The sequence below is a fragment of the Sorex araneus genome, chromosome 9 (genome assembly GCF_027595985.1).
Source record: "Sorex araneus isolate mSorAra2 chromosome 9, mSorAra2.pri, whole genome shotgun sequence".
In the NCBI taxonomy this organism is placed as follows: Eukaryota; Metazoa; Chordata; class Mammalia; order Eulipotyphla; family Soricidae; genus Sorex; species Sorex araneus.
The window spans coordinates 3,280,908-3,300,996 of NC_073310.1; the positions used below are offsets into that span (position 1 = coordinate 3,280,908).

The following is a 20,089-nucleotide window of genomic DNA, read 5'->3' on the forward strand; positions in this document are numbered from 1 at the left end:
TGGATGTGTCCTGTGTATGTACTTCCATTCAGTAGGATTTTTATTTTAGCGATAATTTCTTTTGCTCTTGGAAAGCTTTTAGCACACGGGAATGCCGTTTCTTTACTTTTTATTTTGCTTATTTTGCCAATGGAGTTTTATTTCCAGAGACATCACAGAGTTCAAGATCATAGAGTTTATTGCTTTCTTTTTTTCCCTCCATTTCCCCCCCCATTCCCTTTCCACACCCCAGCTGTGCTCAGGACTCACTCCTGGCTCTGTGCTCAGGGCTCACTCCTGGCTCTGTGCTCGGGGCTCACTCCTGGCTCTGTGCCCGGGGCTCACTCCCGGCTCTGTGCTTGGGGATTTCTCCTGGCTTTGTGCTCAGAGATCTCTCCTGTCAGGGATTGGAGCGACCTTCTGGGGTTCCAGGGATCAAACCTGCTTCAGCCCACCCACTCTGCTATTTCTTTGGCTCACCCCCTCTTAGTACATTTTTGGGGGCTCCTGGACAGTGCATCGGAGACCCAGGGCCCTTTCTCTGTGACAGTCACCCAGGCCAGGTGGTTCAATGCTCATGTCCGGCTGGTGCCTGGCCCCCCCCCCACCGGCTGCCCCTGGCAGTATTGCAGGGGGCACGTGCCGGGATTGAACTCGACCTTGAGCGTGCTGCTCCCAGCACCGTCGTCTGCACTGATTTTAGGGTCTGCTGGGGTGGGGGCTGAGCTCTCAGCTGGCTCTGACCTCAGCCCCGGGGGTCGCCGTCACGACAGATGGAGCTAGTGGCCGCGATGACCTTCCTGTCTGTCTTGCTTCCTGCAGGATTGGGGGTGCTTGGGCTAGCTCTGGGCATGTCACCCCTCTTGTTCCCTGCTTGTTCCTCGCGTTCCCGGTGGAGAGAGGCCCTGAGACCCGGCAGGTGGTGGGCGTGCTCCGCCCCAGCCCAGCCTGCCCTGGGCCTTCGGGCTGGGCGAGGCGCCCTTTTCCCGTCTGTCTGCCCAGCAAACCCCCTTCACAGGTCAATCACCAAGCGGGGGTGGGGGCAGGCTGGGAGGACTGGCTGACCCTGGCTTGTGCCCTGGCTGTGCCCACCTGCCCTGCAGCCTCGGGAGGAGCCAGGTCAGAATTCCAGCAAAGCTCAGCGCTGCCCCCTAGTGGTCCTGCACTCCCGGTGCAAAAACAAAAAGGCCCCGACAGCCGTGGGCGGAAGTGGAAGCCCATGAGCTGGGTGATGAGTCTTCAGCCTTGGCGTGTCACCAGCTTAGGGCCTGGCGGGACCACGGGACGGGGATAGGGACTAAGAAATCATACGAGGGGCTGGAGTGATAGAACAGCGGGGAGGGCTTTTGCCTTGCACGCTACAGACCTGGGTTCAATCCCCACCATCCCATAGGGTCCCCTGAGCACTGCCAGGAGTGATTACTGAGTGCAGAGCCAGGAGTCCTGAGCATCACTGGGTGTGACCCAAAAAAGAAAAAAAAAAAAGCTCGAGGGCCGGGGAGATAGTCGAGTGAATATGTCGAGTGGATACAGTGCTGGCCTTGCATGTGGCCAACCGGGTCAGGCCCCCAGCCCTACCCGCAAGCCCTACCAGGAGTGAGTCTTGAGCACAGAGCCAGAAGTCATCCTGGAGCCAGAAGTCATCCTGGAGCACTGCTAGAGGTAGCTCTAAAACAAAACAGAAATCCAGTCAGGTCTTGGCAAAAGCGAAGACCAAGGTGTGTGTGTGAGATGTGTGTATGTGTGTGTGTGAGAGGGAGAGAGATACAAGGCCTTAGTACATTTGAGACGGATGCTTAAAACTTGAGTCACAACATATGACCCATTTTTTGTGGGGCCACACTTGGCGATGCTCAGGGGTTATTCCTGGCTCTGCATTCAGGGATTGTCCTGGTGGGGCTTGGGAACCGTATGTGATGCCAGGGATTGAACTGTAGTTGGCCGCATGCAAGGCAGGTGCTCTACCCACTTTGCTATTTCTCTGCACCCCCTTCCCCATTTCCTTTGTTCGGTTTGGGCCATGCTTGGCGGAACTCAGACCTTACTCTTGGTTCTGTGCTCAGGGATCACTCCTGGAGGGGCCGGGGCTCGTCTATGGTATTGGGGCTAGCACCAGGGTCGGTGATGTGCAAGGCAAGCACCTCACCCCCATGCTTCTGGCCGTTTTTCACTGTCCCCCCCCCCAGAGTTCCATCTCCATGGGCCATCCGTTAGTCACTGAGCTCAGTGCCCTCCATGCTGGGGTTGTGGCCTGTGTAGGGAGGTGGTAGCTTTGCTGATCGGCAACAATTTTCGGCTTTTTTTTTTTTTTTTTTGCTTTTTGGGTCACACCTGGTGATGCTCAGGGGTTACTCCTGGCTTTGCAATCAGGAATTACTCCTGGCGGTGCTTGGGGGACCATATGGGATGCCGGGGATCGAACCCGGGTCGGCCGCGTGCAAGGCAAACGCCCTACCCGCTGTGCTATCGCTCTGGCCCCACGGCTTTTCTTTTTTTTTTTTTTTTTGGTCAGCTCCTGTTCTTTTTGGTGGGGGTCACACCCTGCGATGCTCAGGGGTTTCTCCTGCACTCAGGAATCACTCCTGGTGGTGCTTGAGGGGACATGTGGGGTGCCGGGGATGGAACCCGGTCCCCGTGTGCAAGGCCAGTGCGGGAACCACGGTGCTCTGGCCCTGCTCCCTCCTGTGTCTGAGCGCCCCCACCTTGCCTGGGGTTCCACTGCCCCCTGGCTCTGGGGCCCTGGCAGGTCACGGGTGCCGGGTTCTCTCTCTGCACAGTGGCCTGCTGGCGGAGCCGAGGCGCGTCGTCCTGCCAGCTGCCACCTCCCACAAACAGCCACCAGGGCCAGCCAGGTGCTGGAGTAGCGGAGGGGGGGCTGTCACGGGATCCGAGGGGATAATGAGGAACCCGCCTGTTTCTGCATCTTCCTGGTCATCACCAGCCAATCAAGAGCTGGGAAGCTGGGTTGGGGGACGCGGGGACCGGCTGGTGATCGGACTTGGCAGGGGACATGACACTGCTCAGTGTGGCAGGGGCGGAGGGCAGGGCCAGAGGCTGTGGGGCGCTGCGTGGAGCAGGGACCCCCCCAGGACCTGCTCCGTGGCCAGGCCTGTGGCGCCCCCTGGAGCTCGAGCCGTGTTACGCTGAGCGGCACCCGCAGCTCGACTTTGCCTGCAGGGAGCCGGCGGCTGGTGGACGTGATGGACGTGAACACGCAGAAGGGCACGGAGATGAGCCTGTCGCAGTTCGTGCGCTACTACGAGACGCCCGAGGCCCAGCGCGACAAACTCTACAACGTCATCAGCCTGGAGTTCAGCCACACCAAGCTGGAGCACTTGGTCAAGAGGCCGACTGTGGTAGGCCCCGCCCACCACGCCCCTTCCCCGCCCGGGATGGGGGGTGGGGCCAGGGCGCCCCTCCCTGCTGACCGCCGGGCTTGCAGGTGGATCTGGTGGATTGGGTGGACAACATGTGGCCCCAGCACCTTAAGGAGAAGCAGACGGAAGCCACCAACGCCCTGGCCGAGATGAAGTACCCCAAAGTGAAGAAGTAAGTGGCCCGGGCAGGGGAGCTGGATTGGGGTGCTGCCAGCTGGGGGTGGCGGGGTGCAGGGCCCACAGCACCCGAAGGCCTGAACCTTGCTTTGGGGATGGTCCTCCTTCGAGGTGAAGGAGCTAAGCGGCTGGAGGGAGCGGGCATTGCCCTCTGCCCAGGGTCGGGGGCTCCAGCCAGGGTCTCCCCAGGCACGGGCGGGAGAAGGAGGGGGAGGAGGTGGAATAGCAGTGCTGTGGTGGGCCTCTGTGTGTGTGTGCATGCCTCTGCATCTGCATGCATGTATCTAGAGTGCATGTATATGCACCCGCGTATGTGCATACGTGTGTATCTGTATCTGTATCTGTGTGCATGTCTGTGTACCTGCACATGTATATTTGTGCCTGAGTGTGCATGTATGCATGGGCGTGTGCATCTGTATGTGTGAGTGTATGTTTGTGCGTGAGTATGTGCGTGTGTGTGTGCGCGCGTTTGTATCTGTGTGTGTCTGCATGTGTCTCTGGGGTTTTATGTGCTGACCTGTGTGTTTGAGTGTGTGTATTTATGCATGAGTGTGTGCATGTGTGTGCGTGTTTGTGTATCTGTATTGCGTGCATGTGCCTCTACAGTGTTTTATGTGCTGACCTGTGTCATAAGTGTGCATCTGTGTGAGTGTGCATGTGTGTTTGTGTCTGCATGTGTGTGAATGTTTGTATATCTGTGTTGCGTGCGTGTGCCTCTGCCGTGTTTTAGTGTGCAGACCTGTGTGTCTGAGTGTGCATCTGTGTGTCTGAGTGTGCATGTGTGTTTGTGTGCATGTTTGTGCATGTGTACTTGCTTGCCTGTGTGTGCCTCTGCAGGGTTTTGTGTGCTAACCTGTATGTCTTGAGTGTTCGTGTGTGTACTTGTGTGTGCATGTTTGTGTGTGTGTATCTGTGTTGCTTGCGTTCGTCTCTGCAGGGTTTTGTTTGCTGACCTGTGTCTTAAGTGTGCATCTGTGCGAGTGCATGTGTATGTACGCGCATGCATATGTGTACATGTTTGTGCATGTATATGTGTATGTGTTTGTGCATGCATGTTTGCATGCCTGTGTGTGTCTCTGCAGTGTTTTGTGGGTCTGAGTGTGCGTGTGTGTGTGCGTGTTTGTGCATGCGTGTTTGTGTATGCGTGTTTGTGTGCCTCTGCAGGGTTTCGTGTGCCAGTCTGTGTGTCTGAGTGTGCGTGTGTGTGTTTGTGCATGCGTGTTGTGAGTGCGTGTTCAGGGTTCTGTGTTCCAGCCCTTGTGTGTGAGTGCCGCTGAAGTGTATTATGTGCACTAGACAGTTGCTGGCTGCTGCTGTGTGCTGAGAGGGCTGATTCCGTTTTCGGGGCCATCTGTCCATCGAGGGCACTTTGCTTTTGCTGAGGGCCTGGCCTGGTGTTCTTTGGGCCCAGGTCGCTGAGATCCGGGGCTTCTGATCCTGAGGAGCCCCCTGGAACGCCACCCAGGGGCTGTGCTGCGACCCGCCCACTAGGCTTGAGGTCCCCGCCTCTGGTGTCACCAGTCGCCCACAGACCTGTCACTTCTGTGGGCAGAGGCCCCTGGGAGCCCCAGTGTCTCCTGGGCTTCTTCAAAGGCTTAGCTCAGGCGCTGCAGCCCATTATCTGGTCTCAGGCCAGCCCGTGCCAGGAGCGACTGCCCGCGGCCCTGCCTTCTGCAGGGTCTGGGAAGGGAGGCCGCGTGCCGGCCCCAGGTTGCTCTGGGCTTTGCTTTCAAGCTGGCTGCCGGCTGGCTTGTTCCCGCTTTAATTACGCCACAGCCTCTTCCTCTCGGGGCTGAAGCCGCCTTCGCCTTGGATCTGGGCTGTGTGAAAGGCCGACAGAGCTGGCGGGGGGCAGGGCCTCAGTCCCTCTCCAGAGTGATTGGGTCAGCGCCTGGCTGTGGGGCGGGTGCAGCCAGGAGCCCCGGGCTCTGCGCAGTGGCCCGGTCACTTGGGCAGGAGGAGGGGAGGGGAGCCTGCTTGTCTCGTGGTCACGGACTCCTCTCTGAGGGGCCCTGGGCTTTTATTTAATATTGGGCGCAGGGACTACCTTCAGCAGTGCGTGCGGGCTCCTTCCTGGCGGTGCTCAGGGGATCGAACCTGGGGCCTCTGTGAAGTGTCTCATCCTCTGGAACCATCTCCCCAGCAGTAGGGCGCCTGCCCCGTAGCTGTGTTTGATTCGTGTCAAAGTGTGGGCTGGGGGGCGGGTCAGAAAAGGACAGAGGCTTGGGGCGTGCTCGGAAACGGGGGACAAAGGGCCAGAGGTGCCGCAGGAGTGGGGGACCAACTCCTCCTGCTCACTGACCTTGATTCATCTGATCGGTGCTGAGGGAGGGAGCCAGCTGTGGGGGGGTGGCGGGTCTGCATGCCAGGGGGCTCCCTGGACAGGCAACCTGGGGAGGCCTGGAGGGGGCTCGGGAGAGCAGTCTGGGGTGGGGGGAGGGGGGGACGGCCCGGCTGAACAGGGTCCACAGCACCCCAGGGAGGAGTCTGCATTTTTCTTTGGAACATTGGAAACTCTTTGACGTTTCCGGGTTTGGTTTTGGTTTTACTTTCGGCCACCCCTGGCGGTGCTGCAGGGCTGCAGCTGGCTCTGTGTTCCAGCCGGGCCATGCGGGCGCCAGCAGGTCAGCTCCAAAGGGAGTCTCGGCCCTGGGCGCTTTCTTCCTTGCCGAACCTCCTGAGATTTTGTTTTATTTATTTATTTATTTATTTTTAGGTCACACCTGGCCATGCACAGGGGTGACTCCTGGCTCTGCACTCAGGAATTAACTCCTGGCGGTGCTCAGGGGACCATATGGGATGCTGGGAATTGAACCCGGGTCGGCCTGGCCTCGTGCAAGGCAAACGCCCTACCCGCTGTGCTATCGCTCCAGCCCCCTCCTGAGATTTTGAAAACACGGGGCTGTGCTCAGATTTGTGTTTGATGACTCTGCTCCTGGTGGAGTAAAGGAGGTGGGGTAGAGGTGAAGGGAGGGCCTAGATGAGGGCAAGTGACGGGCAGGACAGAGGGGAGAGAGGTTGATTTGGATCTGTGTCTAGGAAGGGAGGCGGCGTTGGGTGACAGATTTCGAACTAGTAATTTCTGCCTACCTTGACTCCCAGGGGTATTCATTATTATTATTTTTTTTTAATTTAATTTAGGGGGCCAGAGCAGTAGTACAGTGGGGAGCTGAGTGACCACTGAGCATGCAGGGAGCATCCCCTGAGCACTACTGTTTTGATCTGAAACCCCCCCATTTTAATTGGGGGCCACTCCTGGGGCTGCAGGAGACCAGACCCTCACGCAGAGCCGGTGCTTCACCCTCCGAGCTTCCTCCCACCCTTCCGGGTTTTCTTTATCGGAAGATTCCTAATAGTTCGGCTCCGATAGATTATGTAGTTAACCGAAAAAGACTCATTTGTGATTTTCTCGGATCACATGTCTTTGACGTGTTGGTTTGGTTGTGACAAATTGACTTACAAACAAATTGTCAGAGGCTGAGGCGAGTTGGAGGTTTTGAACTTCGTTAGGAAGAAAATTGTCACCGTGGAAAGAGTTCATTTAGCTCAGTTTAGTGTTTATTTCTTTCCCTGCTCTCAGTGTCTGGGTGCTACTCTCGGTGCTCCGGAGACTGTGGAGATGGTCGCGTTGGGGTCTGCCGAGCCTTCTGTCGGCCCTAGAAAGAGCTCATTTGTTTGACTCAGAGGAATGGAGTTTTGGTTAAGAAGCAAGGGGAAAACTGTGATGTAGTCTGATTGCCTGGAGTTCTTTGTTTTTCTTTTTTTCTTTGTGGCTACACCTGGCAGTGTTCAGGGGTTCCTCCTGGCTCTGCACTCAGTGTTTGGGGCACCATATGGGATGACAGGGATCGAACACAGGTCGGCTGCGTGCAAGGCAAGTGCCCTCCCTGCTGTCTTATGGCCCCAGCCACAGTGACACTGGTCCTGGCAGTCGTGGATCTTCCACTGGAGGGCGCTGATGAGTAGGGGTGGGGAGACAGACCAAGTCCCCGCCCCCCTCCAGCCCCAGGGTGGAGGTGTGGACGAATGGGTTTGGTGGGTTTGGGTGGCGATGCTGAGCTCAGGTGATGGAGAGTCGAGTTCCTCCCCCTTCTTTGCCTCCCTCCCACCCCCAGCACCAGAGATGGAAGCTCTGTAGAGGGTCGAGGGCTCGTCTGCTGACATGGTGCGTGTCACATACTAAGGAGGTGACTCCGGGAGCAAAAACCGCTTCCTGTCCTTGTGCATCTTTTATTGTGGTGGGGAGAGGCAGCCTTTAAGCACCGAAGCGGAGGCTGTAATTTCAGGGGTGATGAGTGAGGAGCAGGACGAAGGGGACCAAGACTGCCCAGTGCCACGCGCTGTTTCTCTCCAGTTCCGCCTGGCACGTCTTGGTGGTGTTGGGGTTGATGTAGGGCTTCACCCGTGCCAGGCCAGCGCCCTGCCCTGAGCACACCCCCTGCCTCGCAGAAGTAGTTGGGCTGTACAGGATTACTTGGAAAGTTCCCTTTGATGCAAAGTGACAGTTACTTGGGAATATCCCTATATTACTTATTGCTGCGTCAGAGACAACAGAATTCTCTAAAACATTAGGACTTCATAATTTAAAAAAAAAGAGCTCCACATTAATGTACCTCATGTCTGTGGCCTTCGTGGAGACACGCGCATCCTCCTCAGTCTCCACCGCGTGGTGCACGCTTTGCTCTAGAATTGTTTCCTCTCCGAGCCAGCTCAGGTCTGGCTTGCTTGCAGGCATCATGCAGGCAAGCACCCCTGGGGGACACCTCACACAGACACGCCTCCAGAGAAACCTCCCAGGCCACATGGGAGGAGGTGCTGGCTCCGGCCCCAGGCCCGGATGCCTGCCTTTCCTCCTGCCTCTTTGCTTTGAAAGAGGAACGAGTGAAAGCCAGTGTTCTCTGCCCAGCTCCCTGGAGGTGGCGTCCCCTAGCAGGATTATCTCCACACTGCATGGAGCGAGTGTTTCAGAGACGGGAACCCCGTGGGCAGGGCTGCAGAGTATATGCGAGTGGGGCCTGGAAGGAGGTGCCTGAGCATGGCTGCGAGTGACCACCTGTTCCTTAGTAATGGTGCTGAGGGTTTGGCCGTAGTTTGGAGGAGCTGGAGGCCTCTTCCTCCTGTGGTTGGAGACAGGTGGAGACTGGACAGGAGGGGCCCCTGCTGAGTACGGGGAGGGTGTGTGTGTGTGTGGGGGGGCTTCTGCGGAGCCTGCCCCATGGCTGTCCCCATGGCGGGTGGTCTCTGTGACTGCAGATCCCACGAGACCCGGAGCCTGACTGAGAAATTGCTCGAAGGGTCAGTGGTCAGTCATCCTCCGGCCAGGTTGTGGCCAGGGTGAGCCCGTCTTGACTCTGCTGGGAGGACCCTGGGAGTGACCAGAGGGTGCTTGTGACCCAGGTGCCTTGTGAACATCAGTTCATCTCACCGCGATTCCGTCTGCGGTGCTGGGGGTTGTCACAGGGCTCCCAGGCGCGGAGCCTGTGCCAGACGTGGAGTTGGACTTCAGCCAGGAAACGGCTGGGAGAGGGGAGACAGACTGGCTTACCCTCCGGGCCTGACCCTTGTCCTGCAGGACCCAGGCTGGGGCGGGTCAGCACCCTGGTCCGGAGGGCACTCCCCTACCACGTGCCAGCTTGTAGAGGCCCCCAGGTGTCCCCCACCCGCGGGGGGCGCCGCGGCCTCGCGCGCGGGTGCAGTTTCCGCGCGGGGATGAGCCCGGCTGCACCCGGCGCCCCAGGAAGGAAGGAAGGAAGGAAGCGGGCGGGCGAGCCGGGCCTGGTGGCGCCCGCGGGGGACTCGGGACGGGCGTCCCCGGCGCGGCCCCCGCGTCCTCCCGCTCCATCGGGCTCCATCGGGGCCGCGGGCGGGGAGGCTGCGCGGCCCTTTGTGTCTCCCGGGGCTGCGTGGAAGTGGGGAGCGCGCGCGCGATCGGGGTCCTCGAGGGTTCCCCCCCCCACCTCCACCGCCGCCGGCCCCGCGCCCGAGGGGACGCCCACCCCGCGGGCGGCAGGGGCGAGTTGCGCTAAGTTGCAGGGGAGAGGGCGCGGCGGGCGGCCCCCGAAGTTGACGCCGCAGGTGCAGCGCCCCCTCCCTCGGCGCGTCCCTCCCGGCGGGGCGGCGGCGGCGGCGGGAACCCCCGCCCCGAGCCCGAGCGAGGCCGGGAGGCAGGCGCCGGGTGGGGGCGGATCCCGCCCGCGGCCCCCTCGCCGCCCGCTCCTGGGTGCCACCCGGCCGCGGCCGGGGGGTGTCAGGGGCGTGGCTTTCCGGGCAGGGGGGCGGCCGAGGCGGAAGCCCGGGCGGCGGGGCGCGGGAGCGGCGGCGCGAGCGGCCGTGGCACCGGGCCGGGCGCCCATGTGACTGCGGAGCGCCCGGAGAGGAAGCCGTAGAGGTCAGTGCAAAGGCGTCGCCGGAGCCCGCGCCCGGCCGGCCGGGACAAAGCCGCGCCGCCGCGGCCACCGGGCTGCGCGTCGCGGGAGGGGCGACCCCGGCCGGGCCGCCAGGAAATGAGGGGCCGGGAGGAGGGGCCTCTGCGGAGGAGGCGGGCCTGGAAGGGGCGCCCCGGCCCCCCCCACTCCCCGGGGCCGCGGCGGATGCTGGCGGCGCTGAACTTGGAGAACTTTCCCCGCCAGCCGCCGCGGCGCCGGGGGGTGCGCGTTTGGCACACGTGCAGGGGAGCCGGGGGCAGGGGGCAAGGGGGCAGGCGGTGGGGGCCCCCCCGCGAGAGGGGCCCGGGGTCCCCAGCCCAGCGCCCCAGCCCTGCGCATCCCCGCTCCACCCCACCGGCACCGGCTTGTTTTCCCTCGGCGGCTCCCGCGAGGCCTGGAGGGGAGGAGGGTGGGGACCCGGGTGAGGATTAAAAACGGGAACGAAGAAGAAGAAGAAGAAGGAGGAGGAAAAAAAAATACCCCGAGAGGTGCTGTACGGAGCACGAGGACTAATATTCTGAAATGGTGCTTTGGAGACAGCCGAGAAGGCAGCGGGGGCGGGGGGCGCGGGGCCGGGGACCCCCTCCCCGCCGCCGCCGTCCCCGGGGAGAATCGGGGCGCCCGGACCGAGCCGCCCAGCGGCAGCCCCGCAGCCCGCGCCTGTCTTCGTGACGGGCTGAGTCCTGCGCTGTCAACTACGCCCCTCGCCGGGTTGCTAGGCAGCGGCTCGGGGTGCGGGCGCGCCTCCTGATTCGCCAGCGCGCGCACACACATGCCCAGGGCTGCGCGCAGCCTATCCGGAGCCGGGACGCGGGGCACGCCGCCTGCATATTGTCGAGCCGGGGTCCACCTGAATGTGAGGTGCCAACGGCGGCGAGGGAGGGGGGCGGCCCGGAACCCCCCCCGCCCCCAGCCTCTTCCCCGTGCAGCCCCACACCCCCCCTCCCTTCCCGCGATCCCCACTCGGGCCGCTGCGGGCTCCTCCCTGCCCGACCCCGCCCGCTCCTCCCCTCCGCCCCAACCCCTGGAAAAAGCAAAGTGCAGCGGGGAAAGAGGTCAGTGGGTAAGCGGGGTGCGCAGGGCCCCGGAGGTGTCCAGGTGCTTGAGGCCCGGCCCCGTTCCCCCCCACTCCCGCCCGTGGCTTTTGCTGGAAGAGGTAGGGGGTTGGGGGGCTCCCCGCAGCACCCTGTCAGCCGGGCCTGGACTTGGAAACCTGCCCTGTCCCCCGCCTCCACCGCCTCTGCCCACCCCTCCGAGGGCAGCTGTGAGCATGGGAGGAGGGGCTCGGTTCCTGGCGGGAAAGGGAGGGCGGCTTATCTGGGGCTCCGAGGGGCTGGACCCCTCCTCTCCCTCCACTCTGTCCCGCAGCCCCCCACCTCCCACCCGCCCCGGCGCCCCCACCCACAGGGTGGGCTCTGAATCCCTTTCCGAGGTTTTCGCCGTCCTGAGCAGTTTCGTGGCGGTCGGAATCCCGTCCCGTTCATCCATGGCAAGTGCACTGTTCAGTGGCTTTGCTCGCGTTTTCCAGAGCTGTGCGGCTGCAGTTTGGAAACATTTTTCCATCACCCCCAAATGGAGCAGGCCCACCAGCAGCCCTCCTGCCCCCACGCCCCCGTGCCCGGAGATCCCAGTCCCCCCGGGTTCTGCGCATTCCTGTGGCCGCCGTGTTCTTTGTGGCGGCTGCTCGGCCGCCGTTTCCCGTTCAACGGGCAGAGTGCAAGGACCGTCCGCTCCTCGGGGCCTCAGGGAGTCTGGGCCGGCTCAGTGCAGGATTGTTGGATGCGTGCGGAGTGGGAGGGGCTCCAGCCAGGGACAGCCAAGGAGGGGGGGCCCTGCGGGTCCAGGCACCCCCTGCCCCTGGCTTGGATGGGAAGGGGGAGCAGAGGAAGTGGTTCTCCCGGCGCTGAGGGCAAGTGGCCAGTGCTTGAAGTTTGTCACCCGATCTCGGGGCTTCCCCCTTGGGGAACTCCGATTCCATTTGGGTTTAAAAAAAAAAAAAGGCGAGAAAATCCCCCGCCATCAGCACTGCCCTGGCCCGCGCCCGCAGGTACTGTCTGATGAGCGTGAAGGGCTGTTTCACCGACTTCCACATCGACTTCGGCGGGACGTCTGTGTGGTACCATGTGCTCCGGGGAGGGAAGGTAAGTGTCCCCCCTCCCCTCCCCGCTGCCCTCACCTCCCACCAGCCTGGCGCTCAGGGCCGCCCTGGGGCCACCGGCTCCCTCTGCCAGGGAAAGGTCAAGTGCATGGTGATTTGTCTTAGTGACAGCCCGGCCGGATGCTCTCGGCGCCCAGACCAGATTTCAGCTCCAGATCAGGCCCCTTGGGTTTCCTTTCCTTGTTGCTCCAGAGATTTTTCTTTCTCTTTCTTTTTTTTTTTTTTTGGATGGGGATGTGTAGTGTGTGTGACTCATCCAGCAGTGCTCAGGGACTGTTTCTGTCTCTGTGCTTTGGCTTGATCCCTGACTCTGGTACCATATATGGTTCCGGGGATTAGCACTCAGGCCGGCAGGATGCAAGGCAAGCGCCTTCCTCTCGGTACTTTTGTATCTCTGTTTCCAAGAGCTTTTTGTTTGTTTGTTTGTTTAAACTGTGGCCTCCCCTAGGGGTGCTCGGGCACTGGAGTGCGAGTCACACCGGCCAGGTGCGGTCTCTGGCTTTGGAGCGATCACCCTGGCCCCACTGCAGACTTTTTTAAAAATAGTTTTATTCAGAGCTGGAGCAGGTAGGGCTCTTGCCTCGCATGTGGCTGACCTGGGTTCGATCCCCTGCATCCTCTGTGGTTCCTTGAGCAGGACTAACTGTTAAGTGCAGAGCCAGGAGTGAGCCCTGAGCATTTCCGGGGGTGGCCCCCAAGCCCAAAACCCAAAGGAAAGTAACTGAGCTCGAGAAACTAGAGCCCCATAAAATGAAGGACAGGGACGCACGTCCCAGCTGGGGACTCCGGGGGTTTCAGTGTGGAAGGTGCCACTTTGGGTTCCAGGACGCTGGACGTCAGGGGCAGGCTCAGGCCGGCTGGGGTGCCCGGCGTCGGGAAAGCTCTGGCCTCCCGTGTTCGGGGCCACGAGCAGCAGCACAGCGGTACCATCTGGGCATGCCTGTGCCTTTGTTTCCCCTTGGGGGTGAGAGGTCAGCCTGCGCAGGTCGCCCTGCAGAGGGCGCTCACTGGGCTCTGTCATCCTACAGAGAGCTGGGGCTCAGGCGGAGGAAAATCCTCCCCACCCTGCCATGCCCTCTGGGGGCTCCTGAAAGGGGAAGGGCCGCCCAGGCCCCCCGGAGCCCCAGACCGTCTCGGGGGGTGGGGGCTGGGGGCTAGAGCCTGGGCAGGAGCCTGCCCCAGTCCGGGTCTGGAGCTGCGTCTTCCTCCTGCCCAGATCTTCTGGCTGATCCCCCCGACCCTGCACAACTTGGCGCTGTACGAGGAGTGGGTGCTGTCGGGCAAGCAGAGTGACATCTTCCTGGGGGACCGCGTGGAGCGCTGCCAGAGGATCGAGCTGAAGCAGGGCCACACGTTCTTCATCCCTTCCGGTAGGTCCGGCTCGGCCTTGCGTGCGGGGCCCTCCCGGGAGGAGCAGCCCCCAGACGCTGCCAGGAAGACTTCCTGCCCCCTCCCTGGGAGGAAGTCGGGCTCTCTCTGGGGGGTCCCGGGGACCGGGGATGGCGGTGGTTCTGAGCCTTACTCGGCGGCACAGGGGTGTAAAGAGGTGACTTGGGGCTGGTGCAGCCCCCAACTCAAACCAGACAAAAAGTTTCCGTTGGGGCCCAGAGACAGTACAGGAGGGAGGGCGCTTGCCTTGCATGCGGGGTCCGGTCTGTTCCTCTCAGCCTGTCAGGAGTGATCCCTGAATGCAGAGCCAGGATAAGCCCTGAGCACCTCCAAGTGTGGCGCAAACCACACCCCACAGAGAGTTAATGCAACCGACACTAATGACCTGGTGCCCCTGAGGGATGGCCTGGGGCCTCCCCCCACCCAGCTCTGAGCCCCAGTCTCATCAGTGGGGTCCCGGCTGGCTGTTCTGGGAGCTGTTTGGGGGTGGGGAGCACGCCCAAGGGAGGAGACTGGGTCCCACTCCACTCCACCCTCTGCCATTCACTGTCAACGTCACTGTCATCTTGTTGCTCATCAATTTGTTCGAGTGGGCACCAGTAATGTCTCTCATTGAGAGACTTTTTGTTACTGTTTTTGGCATATCCCATACGTCACGGGTAGCTTGCCAGGCTCTGCCATGTGGGCGCGATACTCTCGGTTGCTTGCTGGGCTCTCCAAGAGGGGCAGAGGAATCGAACACGGGTCGGCCGCGTGAAAGGTGAACGCCCTACCGCTGTGCTATCGCTCCAGCCCGTTAACCTCTGCCATTCGGTCACCTAATTTTTTTTTCTTTTTTTGCTTTTTGGGTCACACCCAGCGATGCTCAGGGGTGACTCCTGGCTCTGCACTCAGGAATTACTCCTGGCGGTGCTCAGGGGGTCATATGGGATGCTGGGAATTGAACCTGGGTCAGCTGCGTGCAAGGCAAACGCCCTGCCTGCTGTGCTATCACTTGGGCCCCAGGTCATCTTGTTTTCTGATTTTCTGGTCTGCTTCTAGGCCACACTCAGCGATGTTCAGGGGTGACTCCTGGCTCTGCACTTAGGGATCCTGGCGGTGCTCAGGGACCGTACGGGATGCCGGGGATCGAACTCGGGTCGGCGTGTGCAAGGCAAAGGCCCTTGTTGCTGGACTATCACTCCGGTCCCCGACACTGGTTTTCTTTTTGACCTTTCTGGGCCTCCACTATCCCGAATCCTCTGTGGGGGGCAGGTTAGGGCTCGGCTGTGGAACTCCCCACAGTGCTCCCCTTCCTGCCCTGTGAGGCCTCCCGGCCTCCTTCAGCAGATGGACTTTAGGTGCCTCCCCCCATCCTAGGTCGGTGGGAGATGTGCAGACTAGTGACCCCCTCAGAGACCGTGGCCCCGAGGGTCCTGAGTGGGTTTGCTGGGAGTGACGCGTGTCCCCCTCGCAGGGCGGGTCCCATGGGCTCAGGCACTGACTCCGTGGGCCAGTGAGATTTCAGTAAGGCTGGCAGGTGCAGAGGGTGGTGTCTTGGAGGGGTTTTGTTTTTGTTTCTGTTTTGTCGGGCGCCACACTTACTAGCCATGCTGGGGCTGCTTGTGGTTCCATGTTTTGCGGACTTGGACCTGGTGGTTCTCAGGACCGTGCGGTGCTGGGGATCGAACCTGCGGCCCCTGTATTTAAGATTCAAGGCGTGTGTTCGGTCCTTCGAGCATCTCCCCACCCAACCTCTATTTTTCCTACCCAGAACAATGGTATACAGTGTGTAGGGCTTTGCCAACCTGGATTTGATCCCTGGCATCTCAGATGGTCCCCTGAGCACCACCAGGAGTAGTGGTTGAGTGCAGAGCCAGGAGTAACCCCTGAGCATTGTTGGGTGTGACCCCCAAACAACCACCACCACGAACCCCAAGGAACCCCAGCCTGGAGCAGAGAGAGCGTGTGTGCTGAGAGGCTTGTGTGCAGAGTAGCTGGGCGTGAGCCCGGCACCGCGTGGTTCCCTTCTCCTAGGAGCAGGTCCCGAGTTGCTACTTGAGTACCAGTGGGGGACCCGGTGCCCCCCCGCACTGAGGGGCTCTGCATATGCGGGCTCTCACTGTGAACTGTTGGCTGGTTAACTGGGAGCACTAAGAAGCCCCCCGCCACGAAGACCGAAAGGGCCAGCCAGATGTCCCCGGTGTTGTTCTATAGAAGGTGAAGGGTTTGGTATGAGCTGGGTGGTGGGTGTGGCAGTTCTTCAGGCCCTCTCCGCAGATAGCCCAGGAAAGCTGCCTGGAGGAGGAAGAACAATGAGCCCGGAGAAGGGGGAGGGTTTGGGGTTTGTCCTCCTGAGCTGGCCCAGACCTCCGTGAGGCCGAGGGGAGTCATTTCCACCTCCAGGGGAGAAGGGAGAGTCCAGGGCTGAGAGCCGGGGACTTCCTGGGGCCTTCTCTCTAAAGCCCTGGCTCCGGGAAGCCAGGAGACGTCCCGGCTGCAGGGAGGTGAAGTCCGGCCCAGGAACAGGAAGTCTCGCCGCGGGGGCCTCGCCTTCACCTCCCACTCTGGCCTTGTCTTCGTCCCGGCCGCCCGGGCCGGCAGCCAGCCCCCGGGAAGGCTCGTTAATCACGACTGTGAGCGCGCGTTCCTGAGCGGCGCGGGTTCTGGGGGCATCACTTATCTTCTGAGTGCGTCAGGAGCAGCTCGCCCGCGAGCCGCACGCTCGCCAGGATCCCCAGGGGCCCGGAGAGGTGGCTCGGGGGCTGCGGTTCACGCTGTGCGTTCAGGAGGCCTGGCCTGGCCCCCTGGACCACAGGGTCTCCGAGTCCTGAGCACGGCCAGGTACAGAACCAAAAGCAAATACAAAAGATTCCGAGGCCCAAACTGATGAGCTGCTTCAGAGGGCCGGAGCGATAGCACAGCTGGGAGGGCGTTGGCCTTGCAGTGCCCAGCCCGGGTTCGATCCCCGGCATCCCACATGGTCCCCCAAGCGTTTCCAGGAATAATTCCTGAGTGCAGAGCCAGGAGGAACCCCTGAGCATCGCCAGGTGTGACCCAAAAAAAGACAAAAACCAAAACCAATAACAGAGATGAGCTGCCGAGCCAAGGCCCAGCGGCCGCCGTGCAGGGCAGGGCCGGAAGCCGGTTGGCTGCATCGTTGCTGGGCTCCCGTGCGCTGGGGGCATCCGGTCCCCTCTGGTCCCTCTGACTGTGGAGGAGTTGACTCCCCGCTGAGCTGTCTGAGTGAAACACTTGGCAGAGCGGGCGGCGCTGAGGATGTTAGTCAGATTCCTCTGGCCCGAGCTCCTGGCAGACAGCGCGGCCCAGAATGTGGTGCTCAGAAGCCTGGAGCCAGGCCTTGGGGCTGCCTCATGCCCAGAGCCGCCCGGGGAGCGAAGTGCTTGGCCAGCTGAGCAGTCACCGGCCACTTTGGCCGTGGCCTGGGACGTGGGCCTCAGTGGTACCATCTGTGAAATGGGAGCAGTTCAGCGGTGGGGGTGGAAAGCAGCCGGACTCCCTGTGTCTCTGGCGCTGCTGTCCTGGGCTCCAGCCTCCTAGGCCGAGAGGGAAAGGGCAGCAGTGCAGGCCTCGGGCAAAACCTCCCTTTCTCAGTCATTTGCCTCAGGACCAGCTTTCCCTAGAGTCCGCTCCCAGGCCCCAGGCTCGTTGCCTCTCAGCCGCGGTGCTCGCCCAGGCAGGGTCTGGCTCCACCAGGACTCCGGGCCCTCTGGCACCCGACTGCTGGGTCCTTCGGGCTTTGCCCTGCAGCGTCAGGCGCCTGGAAGCCTGGGGCAGGGTCTTCTGGATTCTCAGTTCTGAAGGTCTGGGTGTGGGTGAGACTGGCCCGACTCAGATCTGTCCCCCCCCCCCAATGGCCGTGTCTGGGGGTGACCCCGGCCTGACAGGACGCACGTGCTGGCCTCCCTCCCGACACACTGCCTTCCTGGGGTGCCTCGGGGAGCTGGAGGGTGTGCATGGATGGGGCTCACGAAGGCTCTTACGTCTGCGGGACGCCAGGCGTCTGGCTGCAGGGGCTCTAATACATGGGGACAAGAGCGGCAGAAGGTTCTAGAACCTCTCCAGTATCTAGACGTACAGAACCTCTGCTGTTAACCCTACATTGGGGTAATGGGGCAACGGTGCAAGTGGGGTGCTTATCTCTAGGGGAGGGGAGCCCGGGGCTGGGGAGTGCGGGACTTCAGCCCCCTCTTACCCCGGCTGTGTCCTCCCTCGCTTTGGTCCCCAGGAACTCGGGGTTCCCATGGCACCGTGTTTCCCTCTGGCCCCCGACCTGGTCCTCCATTTGGGGGTGGCCCAGGTCGCACTGTGGGAAGGGGCCCCGGGAGTGGTCAGCCAGCCACCCCTCGGGGCTGTGCTGGGCTTCCCGGTGTGTCTGAGAGACGGGGTCATCAGGGGGCTGCGGGGCTCACTGGGCACGGCCGAGGGGGGGTAGTGTGGGCGTGGACGCTGAGACTTGGGGTTCACCTGCCCGGAGCCTGGAAGGAGGCCCTGCCCCCCAGTGGCTCTCCAGGTGCCTCTGAGAATGCCCCCCCCCACGTGACTTATGTCCATGGGGGGTCTTGGCTGGGGCTGGGCTGCTTATCTGAGGGAAGAGGCTGCAAGGGTGGGGGTGCATTTCCCTCCAAGCCGGCAACCTGAAGGGGGGCACTGGGCCCGGGTGGCGGCAGTCTGCTCCCCTTTCCCATCTGAGATCTGCTTGCTGGAGGGTCTCTGACTGCCATTGCCCGTAGAGGGAGGTGCCCGTGGGAAGGGGTGTGGCCCCGGGCCCCGTAGGAGGGGCGCCCTGGTTCCATCCCCTGAGAACCCAACCCCTTCCCCAGTCCTGCCACTACCCCAGAATTCCAAGCGCCAGCGCCTGTCAGCTGTGGCTTGCCTCAGCCACTCCCCCTCCCAGTGCTGAGCTCCCCGGGGTCCCTGCCCTGGGTGCTTCTCACTGTCCTTGAACCCAGTGGCGCGACCCTGCCTGCCTGCAGCCAGGTGGGGGAGTGACCGGGGGAATCAGGGTGTCCTCCCGGAAGGCCCGAGGCGCAGCCCTGACCGGGGAGTGGGGAGGCGGGTGCTAAGATGGCCTCAGACTGGGCTGAGAGCCCGCGCCCAGGTGGACTTCAGGCCTCTGCTGGCCTGTGACCTTTGTGATCCTGCTGGAATGATGAAAAGGCTCAAGCTGAGGGCGGATCCCCCCCCCACCAGGTGGCCTGGGGAGAGGAACTGCCAGATCCTGTTTCTGGAGGGTGGGGCGGGGCAGGGCGGGTGGGATTCGGGCCACACCCTGCAGGGCTCCTCCCGCCTCTACTCCGGATTAAGCCCTGGCGGTCTCGCGGGAACCTTGAGGTGCCGGGGCTCGTGCTGGGGCTGGCCACAGGCAGGGCAAGTGCCTTGACCCCTCTGCTGTCTCCCGGGCCTCAGACTCGAAGCCTGTGTCTGTCGTCAGGAATCGGGGCCAGGACGGAGAGATAGGACAGTGGGCAGGGCGCTGGCCTTGCACGTGGCTGACCCGGGTTCAATCCCCGGCACCACATACGACCCCCGACCCCGCCAGGAGTGATCCCCGAGTGCAGAGCCAGGGGTCAGCCCTGAGCACTGCCGGGTAAGACCCCCCAAACCAAACGGAAAAAAAATGGGGTTTGGCACAGATCTAGCCAGGGAAGAGGGGCCGGCTGGCCGCCGGACCCCCCCGTTGGCTGCTTGGGACCAGGCTTCTCCCAGCCGAGCTCCCTAGGGCCGGCCCCGCGGGCTCCTGCACACCTGGCTTTTGACCCCTCCCGCCGCAGGTTGGATCCATGCGGTCTACACCCCCGTAGACTCCCTGGTGTTCGGCGGAAACATCCTGCACAGCTTCAACGTGCCCATGCAGCTGCGCATCTACGAGATCGAGGACAGGACGCGGGTAAGCGGCTCCCACCCCCGGGTGCCTGCGAGGGACCCCCAGAGCGTGGGGAGCGCCTGTGCTTCCCGAGGCCGCCCGTGGAAGAGGAACTTTCTTGAGAAAGTACCAGAAACTCTCAGCCGCGGGTCGAAGCGGACGCGGGGAGAGTGGGGGAGTTTGCTGGCACGGTGCCGGCTGGGTGGGCCGGGCCCTGGGAGGAAGGGCAGGACTTGGCTGTGCGTCGCGGGGACCCAGGTTGTGACGTGATGTCCCGGGGAAGCCAGGCGGTCGCCTGGGGGACGGCCTCTGGGCTCTGGTTCTGGCCAGTGTTTTCTTGGGGCGGTGCCAGTGGGGGAGCCTCAGAGCTGGAGCTTCCAGGCCCGCCCGCCGCGGGGGTGCGGCTGCATCCTCGGCCCCTCGGCTCTGAGGGCCCCGCACGCTGCCCACTGGCGCCCGGCCAGGCCCCCGGCAGGCCAGGGTGGGAACCCGGCCAGGGGGAAGGTCTGTTCCTCCTTTTGTTTTCACAGTTACTCAGAATCTTTATTTCCTCTTTCCTACTGGGGTGGGTTTCATAGCCGTGAAGTCGCTGTGTCGGGGGCCGGGGTGGCACCCACCCGCAGGTCACGAGGCTTCGTGTGTGACCCTGGCTCCCTGACATGCAGACCCTGTTCCCTGCTGGGCAGGGGCTCACCAGGAGTGTCCCCCGCCGCCCCCC

General features: G+C 62.2%; 1 protein-coding gene across 9 annotated transcripts in view; it reads left to right on the forward strand.

The window, feature by feature from the left end:
* KDM2B (lysine demethylase 2B) overlaps positions 1-20,089 on the forward strand; it is a 94,970-nt gene that overhangs the window by 15,205 nt on the left and 59,676 nt on the right. For 6 of the 9 annotated variants that reach the window (XM_055146895.1, XM_055146896.1, XM_055146898.1 and 3 more), the window contains exons 5-9: positions 3,157-3,335; positions 3,422-3,528; positions 12,006-12,099; positions 13,333-13,486; positions 19,280-19,395. In XM_055146895.1, the coding sequence (XP_055002870.1) occupies positions 3,157-3,335; positions 3,422-3,528; positions 12,006-12,099; positions 13,333-13,486; positions 19,280-19,395 (650 nt within the window). Of the gene's footprint in view, positions 1-3,156; positions 3,336-3,421; positions 3,529-9,520; positions 9,922-10,336; positions 10,820-12,005; positions 12,100-13,332; positions 13,487-19,279; positions 19,396-20,089 lie in introns of those variants that run through there. The other 3 variants (XM_055146902.1, XM_055146900.1, XM_055146901.1) reach the window with 3 other exon arrangements.